Genomic DNA, 24,794 nt, shown 5'->3' on the forward strand with positions numbered 1-24,794 from the left:
GGATGTTGGGGAGGGTAAGGAGCAAAGTTGTCCACTCAATGTCAGTCCTCAAAGGACAGCTTCTCCTCCCAGTCCAGACCCCCTGAGCAGACAGCCTGCATCATTCTGGCTTGGTGGATGCTGCTGTCACCTCTGCCCTCATCTGAGAAAGAATCAAAGAGTTTACCATCAAAATCTGAGCTTTGTGAGGTGCACTTGGAAATTTGGAAGGAAACAACAAAGACACAAAGAGCTCCTCAGGGCACTTGGGAATCATTCCATGAACCTCAGGTACTGAGAGAAGAGTGAAGAGACTGTGCAAGAAGCAAGAAGCAAAACACAAAGTACCTTGAAGCACTGATTGGCCCCACTGAGGCTTGTTACTGCCAAAGCCTCCCCAGGGACTCGTTAGAGCAGCTCAGGAGAGGCTGTGATTGCAGCAGACAAAGGCAAAGTGCAGGAGAGCAAACTCTGGCTCTGGTTTCTGCAGCACAAAGGCCAAGGCCTGAGCACAGCCCCTGGGCAGGCAGATCCTGTCCCCCATGTGTGGGTCAAGGCTCTTCAGGTGCAGTGGGGGTGGGGTGTGGGTTTCATAGCAGCATAGCATGGCCTAGGTTGGAAGGGACCTCAGAGCTCCTCTGCTCCAACCTCCCTGCCATAGGCAGGGATGCCTCTCCAATAGAATCAGCTGCTCAAGGCCTCATCCAGCCTGGCCTTCAACACCCTCAGGAGAGGGCATCCTACCTGGGCAGCCTATTCCAGAGTCACACAACCCTCAAACAGAAGAACTTTCTTCCTAAGACCCAGTCTAAACCTCCTTATCCTCACCTTCAAACCTTTCCCTCCTCTCCTGTCACCAGACACCCTCATGAAAAGTTCCTCTCCAGACTTCCTTTAGGATCCCTGCAGGGTTTGTGATGCTGAGTGGAGGACAGAGGCCTGACAGTCCCCAGCCTTCCTGGGGCTGTGGAAAGAGGCAGTGAGGCCCTCCCAGTGCCTTAGGACAACATCTCCTCGCAGGCCTTGGGAGAGAGAATTGCCAGAGTCAAGGGGGCACAGCCTTGGCTTCTCTTCATCACTCCCACCACTGCCATTGCCCTTTGCCAGCTCTACCACAGCTTTGTCCTGCACTGTCTCACAGCTGCTTCTCCTGCCCTGCAGGCTGCAGACACTCATCTCACTTCCCCACCTTGGCCTTTCCATGCCTTCACTGATACCTGCCCACACTCACACTCTGCTCCTTGGGACACAAACAGAAGGGCTGATCCCAGACTCCTTCTGGAGATCTTCTCAGGCCACAGCACTGCCCTTTGAGAGAGGTTTCTTACTCCTCATGGCCAGTCTGCACCTGCCAGGCTGCACCATCTCACAGTGTTCCTCTCTCCTGCTCTTTCCTACCTCACCAGGAGCTCCCAAGGCTGCTGGCCTTGCAGTTTCTTGCATAGACAGCACCAAGCCCTGTGCCTGCTGCTGTCCCATCAGGTACTCAGGCAGCAGAGGCACAGCAACCAACCCATCAGCCCCTTGCTGCAGTCAGCCCAGGCCCTTTGGCAGAGGGCATCTCCCAGATCACTGTGCCCATCTGCCAGCCATGAGCCCAGGGCTGCCCTATCAGCTCCTGCAGACACAACTGACCTCACAGTCCCTTTCCCAGCTGTGTTCGTGCTGTTGGCCAATGCTCTCAGGAGGCAGAAGTGGCCTCACCTCCCCCTTCCCAGTCCTTGGCTTCCTACTGAATGGTGAGTTCCTGAGACACAACTGAGCACAGGATTGCACACTCAGCCATCAGCCTCCTTGTGGCCAGAGCCTGAGCAGATCAAAGTTTCACCAGATCCATCTGGGAGATTTCTTACCAAGGGTTTGAGTGGAGAAGCTGCTGGCTCTGTCCTGCTGCATTTGTGGAGGAGCCTCCTGCACATCCTCTTGTCCAATGATCCTGCTCAGGGCAGGGTTAAGCAGATGAGGTCCCTCAAGGGCTCTGTCTAGTTTGGCTTCATCTCCAGAGGAGCTGCAAAGGCCCTGGTCAGATGATGCAGGGAGTTCATGAAGACATTCCCCAGTGCTGGCCCAAGGGCTTGCCCTGAGGGATGCCACTGGGAAGTGTCTGCCAGGAGGACTCTCCACTGATGACATTTGGGCTTCATCCACCAGTCAGCCACCACCTCACCCATTTCTGCACTCCTGCTCTCAGCAGTCTGGCTCTAAGGAGGCTATGGGGGACCATGGCAAAGCCCTGGCTAAGGTCCAGGGACAAAACATCCCCTTCTTGCCCCTACCCATATGGCTTCAGCAATACCTCTCTTGTCCTGCAAGGGCCTGCAAATGGCTGCAGAGGTGTTTGAGCCTTCACCTTCCCAGGGACTGTGCTGAGGGTGACCAGCCTGCAATGTTCCCCATCCTCCTTTTTGCTGTTCTTGAAGAGGCCTTTTCCAAGGAGCCCAGAAGCTCTGGGATGGCTCTGTGCACATCTCAGGGCACAGTCCAGCAAGGGTGATGTGAGCAGACAGCAGCCTGCCCAAGACATCTGAGATGAATCTCCCTGGGCCAGTAGGGTTTGTTCTGGAGTGACACACAGCAATGTCTCAGCTCTGTCAGGTGTCCACATCTGAGCTGGCCTCATGGACCCCTAATGGAGTGTGGGATGTTCAGAGACAGAGTCTTTCCCCATCACTCACACAGGCCCTGCCCTGCAGCAGTCAGAGAGTCTCCCTGGCCTCCTGCTGCCCCTGCCAGAGGCTGGGAGGGGCTCCTTACACCTTCAGTGCCTTGGCACCCCCAGCAATAGCTGATGGTGTTTGTGCTCACTCAGGTTCACCTCAGCTCATCTGCTGACATCTCATCTGCACAATGCAAACAGGCACTGCTGACCTCCTGAGGCCATGTCCTCCTGTGGAGGGACAAAGAGTTTATCGGAGCTGAGGTGTGAGGCTACTGCTGGAAACAGTGGTTGTGAAGTCTAGTGTAGGATGACTGCCCTGGGACAGCTTCCCCAGGGTGTCCAGTGAACACAGACACAGTCCAGACCCTTCCCTGCTGATCCTTCAGGTCACTTGCAGGAGGCCTGGCTGTGTGAGGACACTGCTGTGTGCCCCAGCCTTGCATACTCACACACTTTAGCTGTTCCCTGTTTGCATCTGGTGGGCATGCTCTTGAGGGAAACTTTGGAAGAAGGCCTAAGCCTTCAGATACTGCCCTAAGCAGATCAGCTGTCTGTGTGGAACTGTTCTTGTGGAGGCCATCTGAGCCAAAGAAGTTCCCATGGTCTGTGTCTGCCTGTGGCCATAGAACTGCCAAACAGCAGGATGGTGCCCAAGCTGGCAGAGTACTCAGGCCTTGCCCCAACACAGGGGCTCAGCAGGAGAGTGTGGAGGTGGAAAGAGAACAGCCCAGGAAAAACAAGTGTGGGCAGGACCCTATCAGAGCAGTCCTGGCTTTGGAGCACAAGGCAGGAACAGTGCTCTGGATTCCCCTGGGGTTCACAGGGCATGGAGCAGTGGAAGCAGCGACTCCTCTTCTATCCCGCAGCAGCAGGGTCACACAGCCATGCAGCTAAATGCTGCTCCTGCTCTGTGCAGCTCCTCAGGCTGCTGCTTCAGGCTGAGGCAGATGTTTGCACTGCTGGACTCGGCTATGTCCCTTCCCTGGCAGCTGGGCAGATCTCACCCTCGGGGGTCCAGTCCTCTTGAAGGCACATTGGGCACTTGGTCTCTTTGTTGTCCTATGACCACCACATCTCCATCTTCAAAGACCTTGCAGAGTGCCCAGAGATCTCCCAAGATATGCTTGGGAGGCCTCATGCACATGACCAGTAGAGAGAGGCTGAAGGCCATGGGCTCAATGGTGTGAAGAGTGAGGACAGGAGCAGAGTAGCCTGAGAGTGCTTGGGGAGTCGTTTGAGACATGGAGAAGCTTTTCTGCACAGTGACAAAGTGCAAGAGAAAGAAACAAAGCCACCAAGTGCAGCTGGGGAGGTCCAGACTGGAGATGAGGAGAAAGAAATGTCACTGCAAGACATCCCCCAGCAGCAGCCTGGAGCACTCCAAGGCTTGGAGTTTCAAGGAACACCCAGGGAGGATGGAGAGAGAGCAGCAAAGGAAGGTGCCAGCAAGGTGGGCAGCTGGGTGGGTGACTACAGCCTGCAGGGAAAGAGGCTCAGCTGATGCAGCAGCAGAGGACAGCCTGAGGGGCAGATGGCAGAGGGCTGTGGAAGAGCTGAAAGGCTCCTAGCAGAGCCAAGCTCTTCCTGCCTTTGGTTCTGGCTGTGGTCTGTGCCACTGATGCCTCTGAGGAGACAACTCCTCCTGGCAGCCCTGGGGCCTCATTGCCTCCTTGTCCATCCTCAGGAGTCTGGGATGGATTGTGTCATAGTCGTGCCCTTGACATTGGTCCTCTCCACATCTCAGTGCTCTAGGAATCCCCCTGAGGGGTGATTGAGGGACAGGATCTGCCTGTCCAGGAGCCAGGGGTCAGGGCTTGACCCTTTGGATTAAGGAAACACCTCCAGGTTTGCTCAGCATCAGAGACATCTTCCTCTGCTTGTCCTGACCTCTCAGCACTGCCTCCACTTCTCTGCTCCAACCACAGCCTGGAGACACTTTCCCAGCAGTGTCCTCACTGGGACCCATCAACAAGAGAAGAAACTTCAGAGTTTGAAAGTGACTTCAACTTCTGGAGAGGTTTCATCATCTTCCTCTCAGTCTCTGATGTTTACCTGGCACCAAAGCCACCAGAGGGTCATTAAAATGCCCTTGGGTTGGTCCTCTGCTGCTCAGCTGGGCTGAGCTCCGTGGCTGGAGGGAGCTGCTGGAAAGTAGGCAGCAATGAAAAGTGTCAGCTGTGCCCAGGAGCAGCTCCTCTGCTCTGCACAGCAGGGCTGAGGGCACTGCCAGTGGATCTCAGCAAGAGGAAGAAGGCAGAGAGAGCTTGGAGGTGTCCAGGAGGGTGACTGTGAGCTGACAGGAGGAGAAGTCACTGCAGGCACTGACACGGTGAGTCTGTGGGGGCAGGGCAGTGCAGGTGCAGCTCCTGGAGGCATCTCCTAAAGCTGGCAGAGCCACAGCTGGTGGGGGCTGGAAGGAAATCTTCCTGTGCAGAGGCTCTTTTCAGGCTTTTCTGAAGAGCTGTGGAGCCCTGGGGTGCAGGCAGGGGTGGTGAGGGCTGTCCTTCAGAGCAGGGTCCCTGCTGCCCAGGGGCTGTGTGCTGGGGCAGGGACTCTGCTGCCTGCCAGACTCAGCTCTCTGCCTGCCCAGGGAGCTCCATACACTGCTGTGGGGAGAAGCTGTGAGTGGCAGGAGACAGCCCTGGCAGGGCAGGGCAGTGCAGGGCAGGGCAGGGCAGGGTCCTTCTGCTATGGGGAGGGAGCTGTGTTGTCCAGAGCTGCTCACAGTCCTGGCTCCCCCCTGGGCATTTCTGAGGAGGCTTTGCAGAAGAGCACCAAGGCAGCATTTTGCTGGAAGGGAAGGAGTCTTGGCTTTGAATGTTGATCCCCTTGGTGTGCTGGGAGGGCAGTGTGAGACTAGAATTTCACTGCTGTTCATAAGAATCTGATGTCTCATTAGCCTTTGTCTGATCTGCTCCTGAGCCCTGCACACCCAGAGCTGCCCCTGGGCAGTGTCCTGCTGCTGGGAGGGGTCTGAAGGGCAGAGCTCAGCACACAGCAGGTGGGATGGGCTCTACGTGCAGGGACAGGGAGGAAAGCTGGGCACAGAGATGCAGCTCCTGGCAGGGACAAGTGCCAGCAGCAGGGACATGGGCTGCAGGCGGAGAGGGATCTGCTGTCAGAGATGCCCTAGCAAGGGGGATCAGGCACCTCTGTGCCATTCTCTGCACTGCAGACACATTTCCCAATGCAACATTTTGCTCTCCTCTTCTACCCAGCAGAGGCCCAGCAGTGCCCTCAAAGTTAGGGACTCCAGGTCAGGAGTCACAACCTTGGCAGCTGACATTCATCTGAAGGCTCCTGGAGTGTGCACATTAAAGGAGGACAAAAGCTCTTCAGCTCCATCCTGTGAGCAGCAGTGAGCAGAGCTGGGGAAGGAGAAGGCTTCACCCCCAGCCCCTCTGCCTTTCTCTCTTCCCTTCACTGTCTCGGCAGCGCTGCAGAACTGGTCCCTGGTTCTCCACCTCTCCATGGGACTCCCATTCCCTGGGATTGGGCTGTTGGTGACTTTCTGTTCTGACTCCAGAGGAATCTCCATGGCAATTCTGGGTCCCTGCTGCCTTTGAAGCTGTGATGAACCATCCCTGGTTGGTAGTGATGGGGAATGAGCTGATCCATTCCTCAGGCAGCTTAGGGACAGGGGTTACAATGAGGCTGAGAGAAGTGTGCCCTAACTTGTCACTGCCTTTCCCTCCTTGGACAGGTCTCCATGGCCAGAGGCAGCAGATGGCCAACAGCAGCTCCATCACCTACTTCCTCCTCCTGCCATTCCCAAGCACAAGGCAGCTGCAGCTCCTGCACTTCTGCCTCTTCCTGGCCATCTACCTGGCTGCCCTGCTGGGCAATGGCCTCATCATCACCACCATAGCCTGGCACCACCACCTCCACACCCCCATGTACTTCTTCCTCCTCAACCTTGCCCTCCTTGACCTGGGTGCCATCTCCACCACTGTGCCAAAATCCATGGAAAATTCTCTGAGGGACACCAGGGACGTCTCCTATGCAGGATGTGCTGCACAAGTATTCCTGCTTTTGTTTTTCCTTGGTGCAGAGTATTTTCTCCTCACCACCATGTCCTACGATCGCTATGTTGCCATCTGCAGACCCCTGCACTATGAGACCCTCCTGGGCAGCAGAGTTTGTGTCTACCTGGCAGCAGCTGCCTGGGCCTGTGGGGCTCTCACTGCTCTGCTGCACACAGCCAATACATTTTCCTTGCCCCTCTGCCAGGGCAATGCTGTGGAACAGTTCTTCTGTGAAACCTCCCAGATCCTCAAACTCTCCTGCTCCACATCCTACCTCAGGGAACTTTGGCTTATTATGGTTGGTACCTGTTTGGTCTTTCTTTGTTTTTTGTTCATTGTGGTGTCCTATGTGCAGATCTTCAGGGCAGTGCTGAGGATCCCCTCTCAGCAGGGACAGCACAAAGCCTTTGCCACCTGCCTCCCTCACCTGGCTGTGGTCTCCCTGCTTACAAGCACTGCCTTCTTTGCCTACCTGAAGCCCTCCTCCATCTCCTCCCCATCCCTGGATCTGGTGGTGTCAGTTCTGTACTCAGTAGTACCTCCAGCAGTGAACCCTCTCATCTACAGCCTGAGGAACCAAGAGTTCAAAGATGCCCTGAGCCAACTGATCCCTGGATGCTTTCAGAAGCAATAAACTCTTTGTCTTCTCCTGCAGAGCAGTTCTGATGTCACTCAGTGCAGGCCCAGCCTGGCTGCTGGAGTTCAGGCTGCTGCTGGGGCTGTTCCCCTTGTGAGAATATTGTTCCCACATAAATGTCTTTCTTCAAACCATTTCTGGTTCAGTGTTGTCCTGTCTGGTGTTACCCAGAGGCTGCAGACATTTGCAGCTGTCCTCCCTGTGTGTGTTGAATATAATAAAGGATCCTGCAGGGAGTTGTTTCTCTGAGTTCCTTCTTCCAAGGCTGCTCTGGAGCTTCAGGGCAATGCCTGTGTGCAGAGGTGGAGGCATGGAGTCCCAGCACAGCAGCTGTGCCAGGCAGCCCCAGAGCTTGGGCTGTCCTGAACTGCTCTTTCTTCCCTTCCACCCTCTCCTGCTGAGCCTTTGAGCTAGGGCAAGGCTTGAATGCTCTGGCAGCTTGGACATTGTGCTGCTATGTGACAGTGCTGGGACCGCAGGAAGGGACAGTCCAGGGCTGCTTGTGGGATAGAGCTGTGCTCCAGAGCAGCACTGCCGGCAGAACAGGAGGTGTCCTCATGTCTTCACACCCTAGCCCCGCTCCCATTACAGACTGTACCTACTCAGAGTCCAAACTGGATACCCTGACCCCCTTCCACTATATACTTAGTCTAAACATGGTCCCTTTAACCCCTTCAAATACAGATGTGGCCTCATCCCAGTCCAAACTGGATCCTACTGTCCTCTAGCACTGCAGCCTTGGTCCCATCCCAGCACAGAATCTATCCCACAACTCCCATCCCAGTACTGAATGCATTAATCCCAGTACAAACTGCACATGCTCATGCCCTCCCAGTGCAGTCTGGTCCTTGTCGCAGTTCAAACAGGATCCTTTTAATCCCTCCAGGTACACATTAGGCCTTGTCCCAACAAAAACTTGATCCCCTTGTTATAGCTGACTCCACGTAAAAGTTTCTGGTCACAATTTTATTGGCAATAAAAGACCATAAAAAGTCAATAAAGGGCAATAAAAGCAAGCAAAGCAACCGGTTGCGCATGCAAAGGTACCAAACTTCACCTCCACAGCAGCTTTACAATAGCTTTTGTCATCTTATATAGATCCATCATCTACATAAAAAAAGTTATGGTAAATAGAAGGCAGGCATATGAAAATGAGTCTTAGAATAGGTGGGCAGATCCCTGCTCATGTACACTCTGCATGGCAAAGGTCCTCCCGAGGGTCGAAAGATGAAGTCAATGAGTCATCCTCAAAGTTGTCCACTTTCATTCATGCTCAGTCATCCAGGCTTCTTCTCTAAAGAAAACAAATCCCCAGTTCTGAATAGAACTGAGTGTTTAGCTTAATACAGCTTCTCTTCAGCCTTGGTGTCTCCAGTTAGCCAAACACACTGTCTCTGTTTAAGGCTGGAAAATATGCAGCTCCCCCTTTGTCCTCAAAACTGGCTTCTGCAAGCTCCCCAATCACCCTTTAACACAAATCACAGATCACCAGTATATTCATAACAATCCCTCAATTTCTTTTTGTCACCATTGGTTTGTGTTACAATTTCCAGATTTTTCAGAACCTCCTTAATTGGATCATAATTAGGTTCCTCTGTTCTGATCACCTTCAGATCATAACCATCTGCTTGTAACTTGTTGGCATAAACAATTTTACCTAAAGGTCTTATCATTTTGAAACAACAATGACAAAGAATTACACAGAGCAGTATTACAGTTGTTCCAAATAGTATTACAAACAAATGTTTAAACCAAGTTATATTCGATAACCAAGGAGTTAACTAATCCCATATTTCTTCATATAACCCACAAGAAGTATCATCCAAAGAAATCTGATGTAATATTCCATTGTGATCTACAATGACTTAACATAACTACAGACTGACATAACGACAACAGCTTACATTTATGACCACACATAACAACATATGAGAAGTCCAAAGATAACCTATTTGGAGTATCACAGGATCACCAAGGTTGGAAGAGACCTCAAAGATCATCAAGTCCAACCTGTCACCACAGATCTCATGACTAGACCATGGCACCAAGTGCCACGTTCAATCCCCTCTTGAACACCTCCATGGATGGTGACTCTACCACCTCCCTGGGCAGCACATTCCAATGATGAATGACTCTCTCCGTGAAGAACTTTCTCCTCACCTCCAGCCTAAACTTCCCCTGGCACAGCTTGAGACTGTGTCCTCTTGTTCTGGTGCTGGTTGCTAGAGAGAAGAGACCAACCCCTTCCTGGTTACAACCCCCCGTCAGGTACTTGTAGAGAGCAATGAGGTCTCCCCTGAGCCTCCTCTTCTCCAGGCTAAACAACCCCAGCTCCCTCAGCCTCTCCTCACAGGGCTGTGCTCCAGACCTCTCCCCAAGCCTTGTTGCCCTTCTCTGGACACGTTCAAGTGTCTCAATGTCCTTCTTAAACTGAAGGGCCCAGAACTGGACACAGTACTCAAGGTGTGGCCTAACCAGTGCTGAGTACAAGGGCACAATGACTTCCCTGCTCCTGCTGGCCACACTATTCCTAATGCAGGCCAGGATGCCATTGGCCTTCTTGGCCACCTGGGCACACTGCTGGCTCGTGTTTAAGCAGCTGTCAATCAGCACTCTCAGGTCCCTCTCTGTTTGGCTGCTCTCCAGCCACTCTGACCCCAGCCTGTAGCTCTGCATGGGGTTGCTGTGGCCAAAGTGCAGTAAAGTTCTCTAGTCTATCAGCAGGCACGTGTCACACTTCAACTGGTCATTCTCTACTGGCATGTGTGTCATTAAGGCAAACAATAGGTCAAAACAACAAAACAATATTTTACCACATCCAACCAAATTCTGCCCAGCTTCTCTCCTTCGGTTACAAGGTGTTTACATTACTCTCAGAGTCAAAGACAAAACACAGCTTTCTCTAATTCCAGCAAAGGCAAATCTTCCCTATAGCCTACCAAAGCTATCTGAAAACAACCTCTTCCCACATCTCCCCCTTTCTGTTTTTCCATAGAACACCACTTTTGATTGGCCTTTCTAACATTCTTTGCATACACAGAAGCAAGCAAGTTAAAACTAACTCTATGGCATAAGCAGAAGCTGTGTAAGGCAGCGTGTCTAACAGACTGATGTAAGCCATACAAGAGACAATGCTCAGGTTGTATGAATTAGCTCATTCTAACAGAACTGGCATAATATATGGTTAAAGAGAACAAAACTTCCAGCTGCATTTCAGTAAGAAGCAGACATTCCTTTCCACTTACCTTACAAGGTCAGAACACAGAACAGTTGCTTCTTTCAGACAGAAAGTTTCATCCTACAGTTTTGAACTTACTTCTTTGTTACCTGCCTGATCTCTTAAAGGAGCACTTAGGCCACTTGGTCAGGCCTGGTTCTTTTCCTCCCTGCTACATCCAGGCCTCTTCAAAGGACTTCAAAGGACTGATTTTGTATACATTTTTTCCCCATCCATCCTTGTTCCTGACCCTTGTGAACCCTTCCTGTTATTGTCATAAATATATGTGTATATATATCTATTTATTTTGTGTGTATACATATATATGTGTATATTGTTTAAAGAAACTTTTTACCTCTCTACTTCCAAACCAACTCCAAATTATTTCTCAGTAGATTTGCTCCTTGCCTTTCTTTTTCTCTTGATCGGGAGAGAGGAGGGGGAAAGCGAGGGAGGAATTCTCAGCCTTGCCCCCTATCTGAGCTCTTAATTCTCAGTTAAGGCTCAAACCACCACATGTCTCTCTCTTTGTGCTTTTTGCCTCTTCCTAAACTCAGCTGGGGAGCATCACCAGTGCCAGGCTTCCCTTCTGGCACAATCAGCATCTCACAGAGATTAACAGCTTAAAGTCTACCATCTGTGATGCTGCTAAACACAACCATCTCTGCAGTCCCCATGAAGCAAAATTATTTGTTGTTGGTGTCAGTGGAAGTCGTAATCTGTAGTTGCTCAAGGAGCATGTCAGGGGTCACCATTTCATAGAATCATAGAATCAGTCAGGGTTGGAAGGGACCACAAGGATCATCTAGTTCCAACCCCCCTGCCATGGGCAGGGACACCCCACACTAGATCAGGCTGGCCAGAGCCTCATCCAGCCTGGGCTTAAACACCTCCAAGGATGGGGCCTCAACCACCTCCCTGGACAACCCATTCCAGGGCTTCACCACTCATGGTGAAGAACCATTTGTTGTAGTCTAGCTGTCCCCCCACCCTGAGCACAGCTCCCAGGACAAGGTGTAAGCAGGGGAAGACATTTATTATGTTATACAGCAAAGTTCTCTAGTCTACCAGCAGTCACATGTGTCACATCTCAATTGGCTATTCTCTGCTGGCATGCCTGTCATCAAGGCATACAATAGGCTAAAATAACAAAACAATGTTTGAACACATCTAACCAAATTCTGCCCAATTTCACAGAATCTTGGAATCACAGAATCTTAGAACGCACTGGTTGGAAGGGACCTCTAGAGGTCATCTAGTCCAACCCCCCTGCAGGAAACAGGGACATCCCAACTAGATCAGCTGTCTCAGAGCCCCATCAAGCCTGACCTTGAACGTCTCCAGAGATGGGGCCCCCATCACCTCCCTGGACAACCACTTCCAGCATTCTTCCACCCTCACAGTAAAAAGCTTCTTTCTTCCTGACATCCAGTCTAAATCTGCCCTTCTCTAGTTTCAAACCATTGCCCCTTGTCATACTGCTATGTGCCCTTGTAAACAGTCACTGTCCAGATTTGTTGTAGGGTTACTTCAGATACTGGAAAGCTACACTAAGGTTTCCCCAGAGCCTACTCTTCTCCAGGCTGAACAACCCCAACTCTCTATCTTTGTAAGAAAGGTGTGCCAGCCCTCTGATTAATTTTGTGGCCCTCCTCTGGACCCTCTCTATCAGGTCCATGTCATTCTTGTACTGAGGGGCCCAGAGCTGGACACAGTACTGCAGGTGAAGCCTCACCAGAGAAGAGCTGCTTTTGATGCAGCCCACAATGCCATTGGCCTTCTGGGCTGCAAGTGGACATTGTTGGCTCATATGTCTGTGTCATTGAGGAAGATATTGAACAGCACTGGTCCCAATATGTCTGGGACATCTTCATGGCATACAATCATAGAATCAAAGGCTATTTTGGGTAGGAAGGGACCTTTACAGGTCTTTCATTCCAAAGGCCTGCAGTGATTCAAGCAATGTTTCCCTACTCAAATCCCCAGGAGCCCCTGGCTCATCTCCACAGGACTTCAATGTGCTGCAGTGTCCCCAGCACAGCTCAGAATAAGAGCCTAAGGGCCCTCACTAGCCCTCTCTAATCATGACTTGTCCCTCCACAGCTTCTCACTAGCAAGCCTCATCTTGTCTCCCTCTTCTTTCAAGTCCAGTTTAAAGGCCTGCCACTGAGCCCTGAAAGCTCCTGAGCAAAGACCCTCTGCTCCCTTGGAGAAAGATGAATCCCATCTGACCCCAGCAAGCCTGGTGCTGTGCTGCCCATCCCATTGTTAGACCTCAGAGCTGTGGCAGTGACACCAGCCCCAGAGCCATGGATTCACAGCATGGGTCTGTCTCTTTCTGCCAGTTACTGCCTGCAGATGGAAAGGGAGAGGAGCAAAGAATCTGTGCCCCAGACTCCCTTCCCAGTTGTCTCCAGGCCCTGATGTCTCTGGATCCCCCTTGGACTATAGATTGTGGCTTCATCTCCACCCACATGGAAAAGCAGAAATGGGTAAGAGTCCAAGGGTTGGACAATATAAATATATAAAATTACGAATATCTGCTGCTCAATCTATTTGGTTTTAATAACTCTTAGGCCAGGGTTCATATCAGGGGAACTGCAGGGCACATGCTGGGGCTGGGGGCCACTCCACTCCCTTTTTGGGGTGGTTGCAGGATTACAGCGAGACATTTGTTCCCTTCTGGAGCAACAGCCCCATCACAATGCTTCACTCCCTGGGAGACACATGGCTGAGCTGGCAGTGGTGGCAGGGTAGGGCATCCTCATGTCATACCTGCTACAGACACCCCCATCTTCAGCAAGCTGAGGAGCCTCTGCTGACATGTGCCCCCAAAGCACCAAATGCCCAAGATGGGGCTGAAATATGAAGACAGAGGTGACTCTGAGACACACACACCCCCCAAGACACCATCAAGACTGATGAAAATCTCACCAAAGACCTCCCTGAACTGGGCACACAGCTCCAGCCTCTGGCCTAGGAAAAAAATGTCCCCACGAATTAGACATTTTGGAGAGGAATGTCTAAAAGAAACCCAAAAGAAGAGAAGATTCTGTTGAGGTTATTAGCATTACAACTGGGCAAGGGACAAAGGAAAGGAGCATTCAGCCTGGGGAAACCCAAAGTAAAGGGTAGAAAGCATACAAATCCCAGCAATGCTCAGTCCAGCTTCAGTGGCGGTGATGGCTGTGCTGACTCATCACTGTTAATTATTCTCATCATCCATAATTGGTGTTTAGGGGCGAGTGGGGCGTTTGTTCCTGCCAGAGCCCCCAGAGTCTGAGAAAGCAGGGTGCAAATGAGGTGATCTTGGTTCAATATGCAGGAATAGGTCCCCCATGGGGGTGATGTTTACCCTGGCAGTGCTGGGGTCAGTGCTCTTCTGCGTCCCCCAGCACAGGCTGGTCACTGGCATGGATGCGCATGTGCCGGCTGAGGTTAGATCTGGACCGGAAGCTCTTGCTGCAGGTGGTGCAAGGGAAGGGCTTCTCACCTGTGTGGACAAGGCGATGCTGCCTGAGGGAGGCCCTGTGAGTGAAACACTTGCTGCAGTCACTGCAGACATAGGGCTTCTGGCCGGCATGGATGCAGCGATGGCAGAGCAGCTGGGAGCGCTGGCTGAAGCTCTTGCCACAGTCGGCACAGGTGAAAGCCTTCTTGCCAGTGTGGACATCGAGGTGCCTTCTGAGGGTGGCACCATGTCTGAAGCTCTGGCCACAGGCAGTGCAGCGGTAGGGCTTCTCCCCAGTGTGGATGAGGTGGTGCTGGAGGAGGGTGGAGCTTGTAGAGAAGCTCTTGCCACAGTCAGCACAGCGGTATGGCTTCCTGCCGCTGTGAGTGTGGTGGTGCTGCGTGAGGGCATGGCTGGAGCTGAAGCTCTGGCCGCAGTCAGCACAGCGGTACGGTCTCTCCCCTGTGTGCATGCGGTGGTGTCGGGTGAGGTTGGAGGCCTGGCTGAAGCTCTTGTCGCAGACAGCACAGACATATGGCTTCTCCCCAGTGTGGATCCGCATGTGCCTCACCAGGTCTGAGCGCCTGGCGAAGCTCTGCTGGCACTCGCTGCAGGGGTTGGAGATGACTTCAGTGGCTGCTGGCTTCTCTCTGCTGTGCAGCTTGTGACCCTCAGAGAGGTCATTGCTGAGGTTGTGGTCTGCCCTGCGGCTCAGACTCTCACTGGAGGTGCCTGGATTGCACGGCCTCTTGCTGGTGTGGCCACAGCGGTGCTGTGAGACTTGGGAGATATGGCTGAAGGTCTTATCACAGTCAGTACAAGCAAAGGGCTTCTTGCCACTGTGGGCATTCCAGTGGGTAATGAGGGTTCTGCTCCAGCAGAAGCTCTTGCCACAGCCCGCACAGCAGTAGGGTTTCTCTCCAGTGTGGACGCGGCGGTGCCGGAAGAGCTGGCAGATCATCTTGAAGCTCTTGCCGCAGTCGCTGCAGCTGAAGGCTTTCTGGCTGTTTTGGATGTGCCAGTGGGCGATGAGCATCGAGTTCTCCTGGAAGCTCTTGACGCAGGCACAACAGATGTGTGGGCTCTCGCTGGTGTGGACACGGCGGTGCTGGAGGAAGTTGGAGCCACGATGGAAGCTTTTGCCACAGTCGGTGCAGGCAAAGGGCTTCTTCCCAGCGTGGCCATACCAGTGGGCAATGAGTGCCAGGCTGCGAGTGAAGCTCTTCCCGCAGCCGGCACAGATGTAGCGCTTCTTCCCGGGCTGGACACAGTGGTGCTGGATGAGGTTGGAGCTGAACCTGAAGCTCTTGCCACAGTCACCACAGACAAAGGGCTGGGCACCACGGTGGGGGCAGCAGTGCTTCATCGGCTCTGAGCTTGGTGGGGAGCTGTGTCCACATTCAGGGCACTGATTTGGCTGCTTTGATGGCACACAGGGGACTGATGTGGCTTTGTCCTTCTCCTTCCCCTGCTCTTCCTCATCATACTCCTTCTTGTACTTGTCATCATCCTTATCTTCCTCCTCTCCCTCCTCCTCTTCCTCCTCCTCCTCTTCCTCTTCCTCCTCCTCCTCCTCTTCCTCATCTTCCTCTTCCTCTTTGTCTTCATCAGTTTTGTCTTCCTCCTTTTGTTCCTTGGGGCTACACTTTAGATCCTCCACCTTTGCCAGGTGATTCTTCTCCTTCAGGCTTTTATCCAGGTTCTTCTGGGTGGTCATGGTGGAGGGGAAGGGGAACCCCTGTGCCCTCAGGCAAGGCCCCAGGGACCAAGTGATAAGAGAGAGACAGATGGGTGGACTCTGTGTGTGTCTGGACACACAAATAGCCTTTGACACCCAACACTTGCCTGGGTGTGGGGGGTCAGACACTGAGTTCCTATGCTGAAGCCCCTGGTAGCTTTTTAGTGGGGGTCATCTACCTTGTTCCTGAGCCCAGCAGCAGCGGCAGGTCATTTCCTGGCCCAGTCCCCACCTTCTGATCTCCCCCACCTCAGATAAAGGAGGTGATGGTGCTGACCCAGAAGCCCAACCCTCCCAACCCCCTCCCACCAACCCAACTCTATTCTGATGAGAGCAGGGGAGTTCTGTTCAACTGGGCAGATCTGCAAGCCTTTCCCAAAGGGGCAGGGGTGATGGAGAAAGAATGACAGGGCCCCACCCAGACAGAAGCAAAGGCCTCAGACAAAAGGACTGATCTACATGGGTGGCTTCGCACTGCCCACAGTCCTACAGGAGAACCAGGCCTTGCTGCAGGCAGCTTCAAAGACCAGCAGCACAGGCACAGCAGACAGGCAGTGCTCCTGAAGTTGGGATGGATGTCTTCAGTAGAGATGCAGCTCCTTCTCAAGCAGATAACCTCCAGTAGACATCTGCAGGGCAGGCCCATGAAAGAGGGGACTCCAGGCAGCTTCTCCCAGGCCTTGGCTGCAGTTTCATCCTGATGGGAGATTAGAAGATGCTTTACAAGATGAAACTTTCAGGGGTAAGAGGAGGAAGCTTAAAAGGACACACACAAGGTTTTGTCAGAAGGAAAAGGGTTAACAAAGGTTCCAGATTTCACAGCCAGGGGTGGGGAGTGGGAGGTGGTATCACACCTGGGTAAGCACTCCTTATTGCCAAAAGGTAACAGGAACATGGCGATAAGGGAATGGTAAATTTCTACCTTCACATGCAAAGTTAGGAGTGAAGAAATGACTGCCTGACTTTGCATACCAAGCAGTAACAGAGTCACACAATGTTAGGGGCTGGAAGGGACCTCAAAAGACTGTCCAGTTCAACCCCCCTGCAGAGCAGGATCACCTATAGCAGATCACACAGGAACTCATCCAGGCAGGTCTCCAATATCTCCAGAGAGGGAGACTCCACAACCCCCCTGGGCAGCCTGTTCCAGGGTTCTGTCACCCTCACAGTGACATTTTTTTCCTCCTCTTTCCATGGAACTTCCTCTGCCTCAACTGCCACCCACTGCCCCTTGTGCTGTCCTTGGGCATCACCCAGCAGAGCCTGGCTCCAGCCTCTGGGCACTCACCCTTTACATATTTATAAACATCAATGAGCTCACTCCTTGGTCTCCTCTCCAAGCTAAAGAGCCCCAGCTCCCTCAATCTCACCTTCTAAGGAAGATCTTCCACTCCCTTAATCATTTCTGTGGTTCTGTGCTGGACTCTCTCAAGCAGTTCCCTGAGGTCCTTCTTGAACTGAGGGGCTGTAACAGGAAAGGGTTAACTGAAGTTTGATTAGAAGTACCCAGCTGCCTGGGGCTGCCTGGGAATCATTGGTGTTTGATTAGAAGCTCCCAGCTGCAGGACTAGAGTAAGGAATAACATGTACCTCCAGGTTCCTCTGCTTATAAACTAAGCAGGGATAGGAAGATATTGAATGTGTTGGCAGCTGGAAACAGGAAAAGCAACTCCACAAAAGCAGCCTCAACAGAAGCCAGAGCTGAGACAGCAGCCCAGCTCCAGCCTCCACAGCTGCTTCAGTTCCTGCACCACTCACTGCTTCAGCTCTTCCAGCTTCAGCTCCAGCTTAACCAGCTCCACTCAGCAAGGGAGTGGCTCCTCCCTCACCTCCCTGTTGAGGGAATCATGTCACAGCCACAGATCCTCTCTCCAGCAAGGGGACAGGAAATGACAAAGCTCCATGGACACTTTAATTGCTTCAGTGTCACACTGCAGACAGACCCATCACTGGTCAGGGGGTGGAAACTACAAGTACCAATACTGGGCTCAGAGCAAACACTGCACCACACTGCTTTTGCAGTACACTCTGGTTAGAGTATGGTTGTATGCTTTACATGCTTGTGTCCTGCTCATACAGTGCATGTGGTACATGTAACTCACTGTGCTTGTGTGAGACAACCTAACCCACATGGGATAAACCTTAACAGGGGGAATTTATGCCTGAAGTCTTTCTTTGCCCAAAGTCAAGGGGGTGGAAGGTGGCAAAGGCTGCATTAGAAGATTGAGACTCTTGAACGTGTCCAGAGAAGGGCAACGAGGCTGGGGAGGGGTCTGGAGCACAGCCCTGTGAGGAGAGGCTGAAGGAGCTGGGATTGTTTAGCCTGGAAAAGAGGAGGCTCAGGGCAGGAGGGTTGGAGCTAGATGATCCTTGTGGTCCCTTCCATCCCTCACTGATTCTGATTCTCTCTCTCTTTTCAGTGCTCACACATTGAACATCCATTTGGGTTCTATTTAAAGTCCCTGCACTTCAGCCCATGAGGCATTGTCACCTGTGAGCTGTAAAGCAGCACCCCAGGTAATGCATTGAGCCATAATTGGTGAGTGAAAATTGGTTCAAGCCTCTTTGAAAGGTTCTTTGAATTGTTTGTGCCTGACACCCAGCCTCACCAGCTGCATTCAGCTGCCAGGTGTCTTGTTGAGTCGCTCCCTAGTGGCCAAAGGGCAGACTGCACCCCAGTTCTCTCACTGAAAAGCTCTTTTTCAGTTTTCTAATTTGGTTCCAAATCTCAAACTGCAGCACTTTATAGAATTATAGCCATGACCACACACTAGAAACTGCATGTGGATATGTAGTGTTGAAAGGTTGATAATGTCAATAGTAATAAGTAATTAATATTATTAATACTTCATATTTGATAATTCATCCCAATAACCATGACATGCAGTCAGCTTTGGGCTGGGAAACAGTGTCCTGGACTAAACCAGCCTCATTATCATGCTACAAAGCACAGCTCCTAGCTGGGAGACCCCTGCCCAGAATAAACCACCCACCCCCTGTACACACACAGGGAACTGAACAGCAGCTGGAGCTTGAATGGAAGCCAGCAAGAGACTGACCAATGGAGCCTCAGCAGGTGTTGCCATCAGGCATAGCTCATGCCCTGCACTGGATCAGCATCCACCAGGAATTTCAGCTGTGTGTTGTCTTTGTGGCAATGCCCTCAGCACCCCAGCTTGTGCAGCTCTGTACTCTAGCAATGGCTGCTTGCTAGTGCCAAACCCAGCCTGCAGGAGTTTGATTGCCAATGTCACTGACAGGATGACATCAGGAGCTGCACAGGCCCTGCTCCTGCCCCCCCAACCACTCAGGCTCCTGATGAATCCTGAATCACTGCACAAAGAAGATGCTTGCCCCAGATGGACCACTGACATGGCCACCTGTGATGTCACAAAATGCTGCAGAGTCCAGCCCCAGGCTGCCGCAACACCGACTCGGGCAGAGCCAGGAGGGATGCTACAAGGAAGGGCAAATGTCACCTGAATGCCTCTGGCCTCTCAAAAAGTCACCCAACTGGGACAAACATGCCAGGGGCTGCTCCTGCTCTAACACCAGCTCAGGCCCCTGAGACACCCTAAACTGCTGCCCACAGATGCTGCTCGCCCCTAACTTACCACTGAAGCAGCCATGTTTGACATCACAAAATGCTGCAGCTGCCAGGTGCAGGCTCTTGCTGGATCAGGTCAGGCTGAGTGAACTGGGATGTCACAGGCATGGCAATGTCAGCTCTGATCAGAGCCCCTGAGCTTTCCCAAAGGAAATGTGGACTGACTCCAAGTAAGCCTTTGGGGTGATACATGGAGCCATGTGGGAAGAACCAGGACTGCTGTCAGCTCAAGGAACAGGTATTAAACATGGGGAAGAGAGAGAGGCTGATGGCAGTAGTGCAAAAGCCAAACAAGACAGCCACAGTGCACTGCAAAGCACACCAGGAGGAGAACACCAGTCAAGAAAGAGGCAATGGACTGGCAGACAAACAGCTCAAAGAGTGCCCGGGGAGGGGAGGAAGGTGGAAGAATTTGATCCCAGATGGTAAACTCTCAATTGAGCAGCAGGAATGAATCAAAGACCTCTTAGGGACTAGGGTAGGAAAGGGCTGGGCCAGGACACCAGGTGGGAAGTTAATCACACCTACAAACCTGTGGGCTTCTGTTCAGGTGCAACAGGCAAAGGCTCATTGGGGAGTGGAAGCCCTGTGTGGAAACTTGGTTCAGGAGTGTCTAGCACAAGAATTATCCCCCCCAGGAGAGCTGGTAACCAACAGTGAGAGGAGTGCCTGAAAGCTAACCCCAGGGTAAGGAGAGGAGTTAGGCTGGCACAGATTAGCAAAGGAAATGATCCAGGACAACAAATGGATGTCACTGAGCTCCCAAGAAAGGGGGATCCAGGTACCTGTTGGTACTCACTGACACCTACCCTGGCTGGCAGGAAGCATTTCCCTGTGGCACAATCAAAGCTCCAGAGGTTACTAAAACAGTGTTACAAGAAGCAATGCCTTGCTCTGGGGCACCTGCTGCTGTTTCCTCAGACACAGGACCTCATTTTGTGGCCAAGGTGCTACAACAAGTAAGTAAAACCTTAGGGATGGATTGGCAACTCCACAGCCCCTATAATCCACATTCCAGTGGGCAAGTGGAGAAAATGAACCATTTAATCAAAACCCAGACAGTCAAAACTGGGCAGGAAGCAAACCTCCCTTGGCCACAAGCATCACCAAGAGCCCTGCTGAGAATTCAAACCAAGCAAAGGACAAAGGAGGTTTGAGCCCATTTGAAATCCTGTTTGCAAGGCCTCATGCAGTAGGAGCTATGGACCCCTCTGAACCAGGGCCATTCAGAGAGGCAATGCTGAACAAGGAAGTTCAGCAGATTGATAAGAGCCTGAGCATGGTTACCAACCAGGTGACTGCAACCCAGGTGAGAGGGTTAGACAGACCAGGCCCTGATGTGGAACCCAGAGACTATGTCCATGTCAGATCTCTTTCAGAGACCCCTCTGCAGCCCAAGGGGACAGGACCATATCAGGTGTTGCTGACATCCTCCACAGCCATTGAAACCAAGGAACCAGCTGCCTGGATCCACCACACCCCAGGCAAGAAGGCTTCAGTGGGAGAATGGAAACTCCAATCCCAGGGCCCCCTGCAGCTCAAGCTGCATCGATAGTTGTGGCCTGTTTGTTGGTGAACACTGCTGAGGGATGGGAAGAAAATAGGTACTGAAATGTTAAACAGGAACTGGCTTTGCAAACTAATCTTTCTAACTGCTGGAGATGCACCCAGCTGCCCCCAAGGCCAGATGAGGATCCTGCTATTTGGGGAAGCTTCAAGGAATTGGATTTGGCAGCCACCAGTCTGGGTGACTACATCTGATAGTTGTTTCCAACATTGTCAGCCTGGGAACTCCTCCTCTCCAACCTAAGCCTATCCTGGCACAATTTCAGGCCACTTTCTCTCCTTCTAGCACCTCAAACCAGGCAGAAGAGCCCAACCCCCACCTCACTGCAGCCTCCTTGCAGGGAGCTCTAGACTTGCAGAGCACTGCAATTGCTTTGGTCACTTGCAGAAATAATTTCCTTCCCTTCCAATCTCATTGCACAGCAAAGAGCAGCTACCACCAGCCCCAGGCTGCACAAAACAACCATCAGCAGAAGCTCCTCCTGCCCTGAGCCTTTCTGTGCTCAGGAGGCCTGCAGAGAAACTGAGAATCACTCTGCAACCCCCCAGGGAATCTTTGTGCCTCAAGAGCTTGCAGAGCACAGAGGCCTTGGATGCCACCACCCCCAGCACAGCCAAACCGCCCCACAGCTGACACCAGCCCCAGGCGCTCCCAAGCTCAGGCTCAGCACAGCACCCACGCCTGACACCCCCACGGCACCCAGCACACAGCCTGCCCACAGCTCCCCCCCGCGCCTGGCCCTCAGCCCAGCCGCTGCCCTTCAGCACAGCAGCCGCCCGGCACCTGCCACCACAAAGCCTCCAAACCCCCAGGGCTCCCCCACACACCCCCACAGCAGCCTCTGCTGCAAGCCACACCCCACGCTCACCACCACCTCTCCTGCACACAGCAGCCCCCACAGCGCCGCTGCCACCTCAGCTCTGCTGCCAGCCCAGCCCCCAGCACAGGGACACAGGGACACAGGGCCAGGGACAGCCCCTGCAGCCCACCAATGGCTCCGCCTGCAACACAGCAGCAGCCAAAGGGGGCCTGCAGCTGCCCCCACCAGGGGGAGGCAGCAGCACAGCACCACAAGGAACCCCCAAACACACCCACCCCGACCCAGACCCACACACAGCTCCCCACAACCGCACCCACCCCCTCGCACCACCCCACCACTCCCCACTCCAAGCCTCACCACCCCGACCCACACCACACCCACACACAGCCTCCCCCACCACCACCAACTCCTACCCCCAAACCCACACAGCCCCACGGGCTCCTCACCAGCCCCTCACACGCCCCTCTCCGACCCCAAGCCCCCACCCGACCTCACACACGCCCCCACAACTCCACAGCCTCCAACAACCACCCCCCACAGCCCCACCCACACCAGCCCCACACCTCACCGAGCCCTCCTCAAGCCCAGCTCCAGGACACAGCCCTCAGCCCCACCGCAGCCCAAGGCCAACCCCACCAGCCGCTCCCCCAAGCCCCAAGGGATCCCCACCCCAGCAGCCCCCACTCTGCCCCGCGCCTGCCCACACCTACCCCACAGCCCAGGCCAAAGGGGCGCACAGCAGCAGGAAGAGGAAGGACCAAGAGCTCGGAGCAGAGGCAGCTGCCGACTGCCGTCCCCTGCAGCCTCCTGGCAGCCTGGGCGAGCAGAGAGCGATGCAATGGAGGCCCCGAACCGCCCACGTGGCAGCCCAGCCCAGGCGGGGGCTGGGGCCGCAGACGAAGCCCCGCCCACGGCCGGGCAGCCGCAGCCAATCACAGACGCCGGATTACCCCAACCACGCCTCCAAGTCCCAGCGGGGAGCTGCGGCCCTGGCTCCGCGCGGGGCATGCCGGGAGGTGCAGCTCTCAGCCAGGGCGGCGCCGTCTGGGCTGAGCTGCGCTGCGGGGGCAGGGCTGGGGCACAGCAGCTCCGCAACAGCTCTGACCCAGCAGCTGCGCACAGCTCCCAGCAGCTTTGGCTCAGCTCGGAAAGGTTGCGCAGAGGTTTCCAGGAGCTCCGGAGGAGTTTTTTCGCTGAGGATTCTCTGAAGGGTTGGGAATCCAAAACCTCCTCCCAGCCTCTCCCAAACTCTTGCAAAGAGATTTCGATGCCTCCCGAGGGGGCTTGGGGCAGCTCCAGGGGATCTGAACGGCTCGGGAAGAGTTTTTCTGTCGCCTTCCAGAGTTTCCAGCAGGTGCTGAGGACTTTTCCGGCAGTTTTCAGCCTTTTGCAGCATTTCTGAAGGATGTTGGAGACTGCAAGAAGCCAGAGCCTGGCTGAGAGCTCTGCAGAATCAGTTTGCAGCAGCTTGGCAGCCATGGGGATGAGGTTCTGGAATTGGTTTGGGTTCGTTTTGGCACTTTTAATCACTTCCCGAAGCTCTGTGGATTATTTCCAGCCCCTTTTCGTTCCTTTTGAAGCTATTTTCCTCATTTTGGGCTGATTTTAATGGGTTTTGGGGAGACTTTGCTTAGCCTCAGGCATTTTGAATGACTTCTGAGGATAGTTTGAGTATTTTAATCTCCTTTTTCATGATTACTGAAGACATTTTGATCATTTTCAGGCCTTTTTAATGATTTTTTGGGAGATATTTAGACCATTTTTAGGGTTTTCTAATGATTTTTGAGGTATTTTCATTATTCCCAGGCCCTTTCAATGATTTTTGAAGTATCTTTACTCATTCCAGGTCCTTTTAGTGAGTTTTTGAAGACATTTTGATTACTTTTGTGGATATTTGATGTTTTTCTACAAGATTTTGATTCTTTTCAGGCCCTTTGAATGATCTTCAGAGAGATTTGCATCATTTTTAAGCCATTTTTTACAAAGCATTTTGAGTGCCAAAAAAAACCTCCTTAAAATCCTCAACTCTTCAAACAGAGCTTTTGAAGCATCTTTAGGGAGGTTTAGGAGGTTCTAATAGTTTGGAAAGTGGTAAAATGTTCTCAAAGTGCTGAAACAGGAATCCAGAGGCACAAAGCTGTCAGCTCCCCTGAGCTGCAGCTATAGAATTTGGGGGGTTTGAGATGTGAAGCATCAGGACTGTGGAACCTGCTGCTCCTGGCAGAGTTGATCCAATCAGAGAAGAGTTTGGGTTGGGAAACCCCCAAATTCAGCTGGCAGCTGTGGGCAGGAGGAACATTGCCCTGCTTGAAGCAGAGCCTTTGAACTGCAGCTGAGGGTTCAGAGCTGCCTTAGGAGGAGACTTGAGCCCTGGGGATGTATCCCAATGGGAGTTGTGTTCTCAGCCCCTGAGTGCTGCTGGTTTGCCACAGGGTTTCACAGACAGACTCACTAAGGTTGGAAAAGACCTCCAAGATCATCAAGTCCAACCTTCTACCCACATCTCCATGACCACCAGACCATGTCCCAGAGTGCCACCTCTACTCATTTCTGGAATACATCCAGGGACAGTGACTCTCCCACCCCCCTGGGCAGCCAGCTCCAATGCCTGAGCACTCTTGAAGCAAAGAGATTTTTCCTCCTCTCCAACCTAAATCTTCTCTGGTACAATTTCAGGGCATTTCCTCTTGTCCTGTCATTGGTTACTTGGGAGAAGAGGCCAATACTGGCCTCACTCTGATCTCCTTTCAGGTCCATGTAGAGATCAATGAGGTCTCCTCTCATCCTTCTCTTCTTCACAATAAGCAATCCCAGGTCCCTCAGCCTCTCCTCACCAGACCTGCTCTCCAATCTCCTCACCAGCTTTGCTGCCCTTCTCTCTCCCTGCTCCAGTGATGAACAGAAAAGTCTCATTAACAGAATAACAGAGTTGATAAGAATTTTCCGCTTGTTAGCTGAAATGCTGGAATGCAGGGAGGGGGAGAGGGGTTGGCAGACAGCCTTTGGGTAGATAAGGAGTAACAGGATTTTTCAGTGATTCACTTCTGTTAGTCTTGGACAAGATGATCTTTTGTATAAGATAAAGGACACCTGC

At 52.7% G+C, this 24,794-nt stretch overlaps 2 protein-coding genes across 2 annotated transcripts in view; one reads left to right on the forward strand and one right to left on the reverse strand.

The window, feature by feature from the left end:
• The window catches only part of LOC137457103 (zinc finger protein 721-like), a 316,030-nt gene that overhangs the window by 157,832 nt on the left and 133,404 nt on the right, over positions 1-24,794 (forward strand). Inside the window, 1 exon segment of the mRNA XM_068168909.1 lies at positions 420-433. Coding sequence (XP_068025010.1) covers positions 420-433 — 14 coding nt within the window.
• Positions 13,889-15,880, reverse strand: LOC137457099 (zinc finger protein 271-like). The gene has a single exon (XM_068168905.1). The coding sequence runs from the start codon at positions 15,683-15,685 to the stop codon at positions 13,889-13,891; it is 1,797 nt and encodes a 598-aa protein (XP_068025006.1). The 5' UTR covers positions 15,686-15,880.

Source organism: Melanerpes formicivorus, unplaced genomic scaffold, assembly GCF_026170545.1.
Source record: "Melanerpes formicivorus ecotype bairdi unplaced genomic scaffold, bMelFor1.0.p_v2 SCAF_159, whole genome shotgun sequence".
In the NCBI taxonomy this organism is placed as follows: Eukaryota; Metazoa; Chordata; class Aves; order Piciformes; family Picidae; genus Melanerpes; species Melanerpes formicivorus.

Excerpts from the sequence above, each read along its gene's own strand:
- LOC137457099 (XM_068168905.1), bottom strand. The coding sequence starts at position 15,685 with ATGACCACCCAGAAGAACCTGGATAAAAGCCTGAAGGAGAAGAATCAC.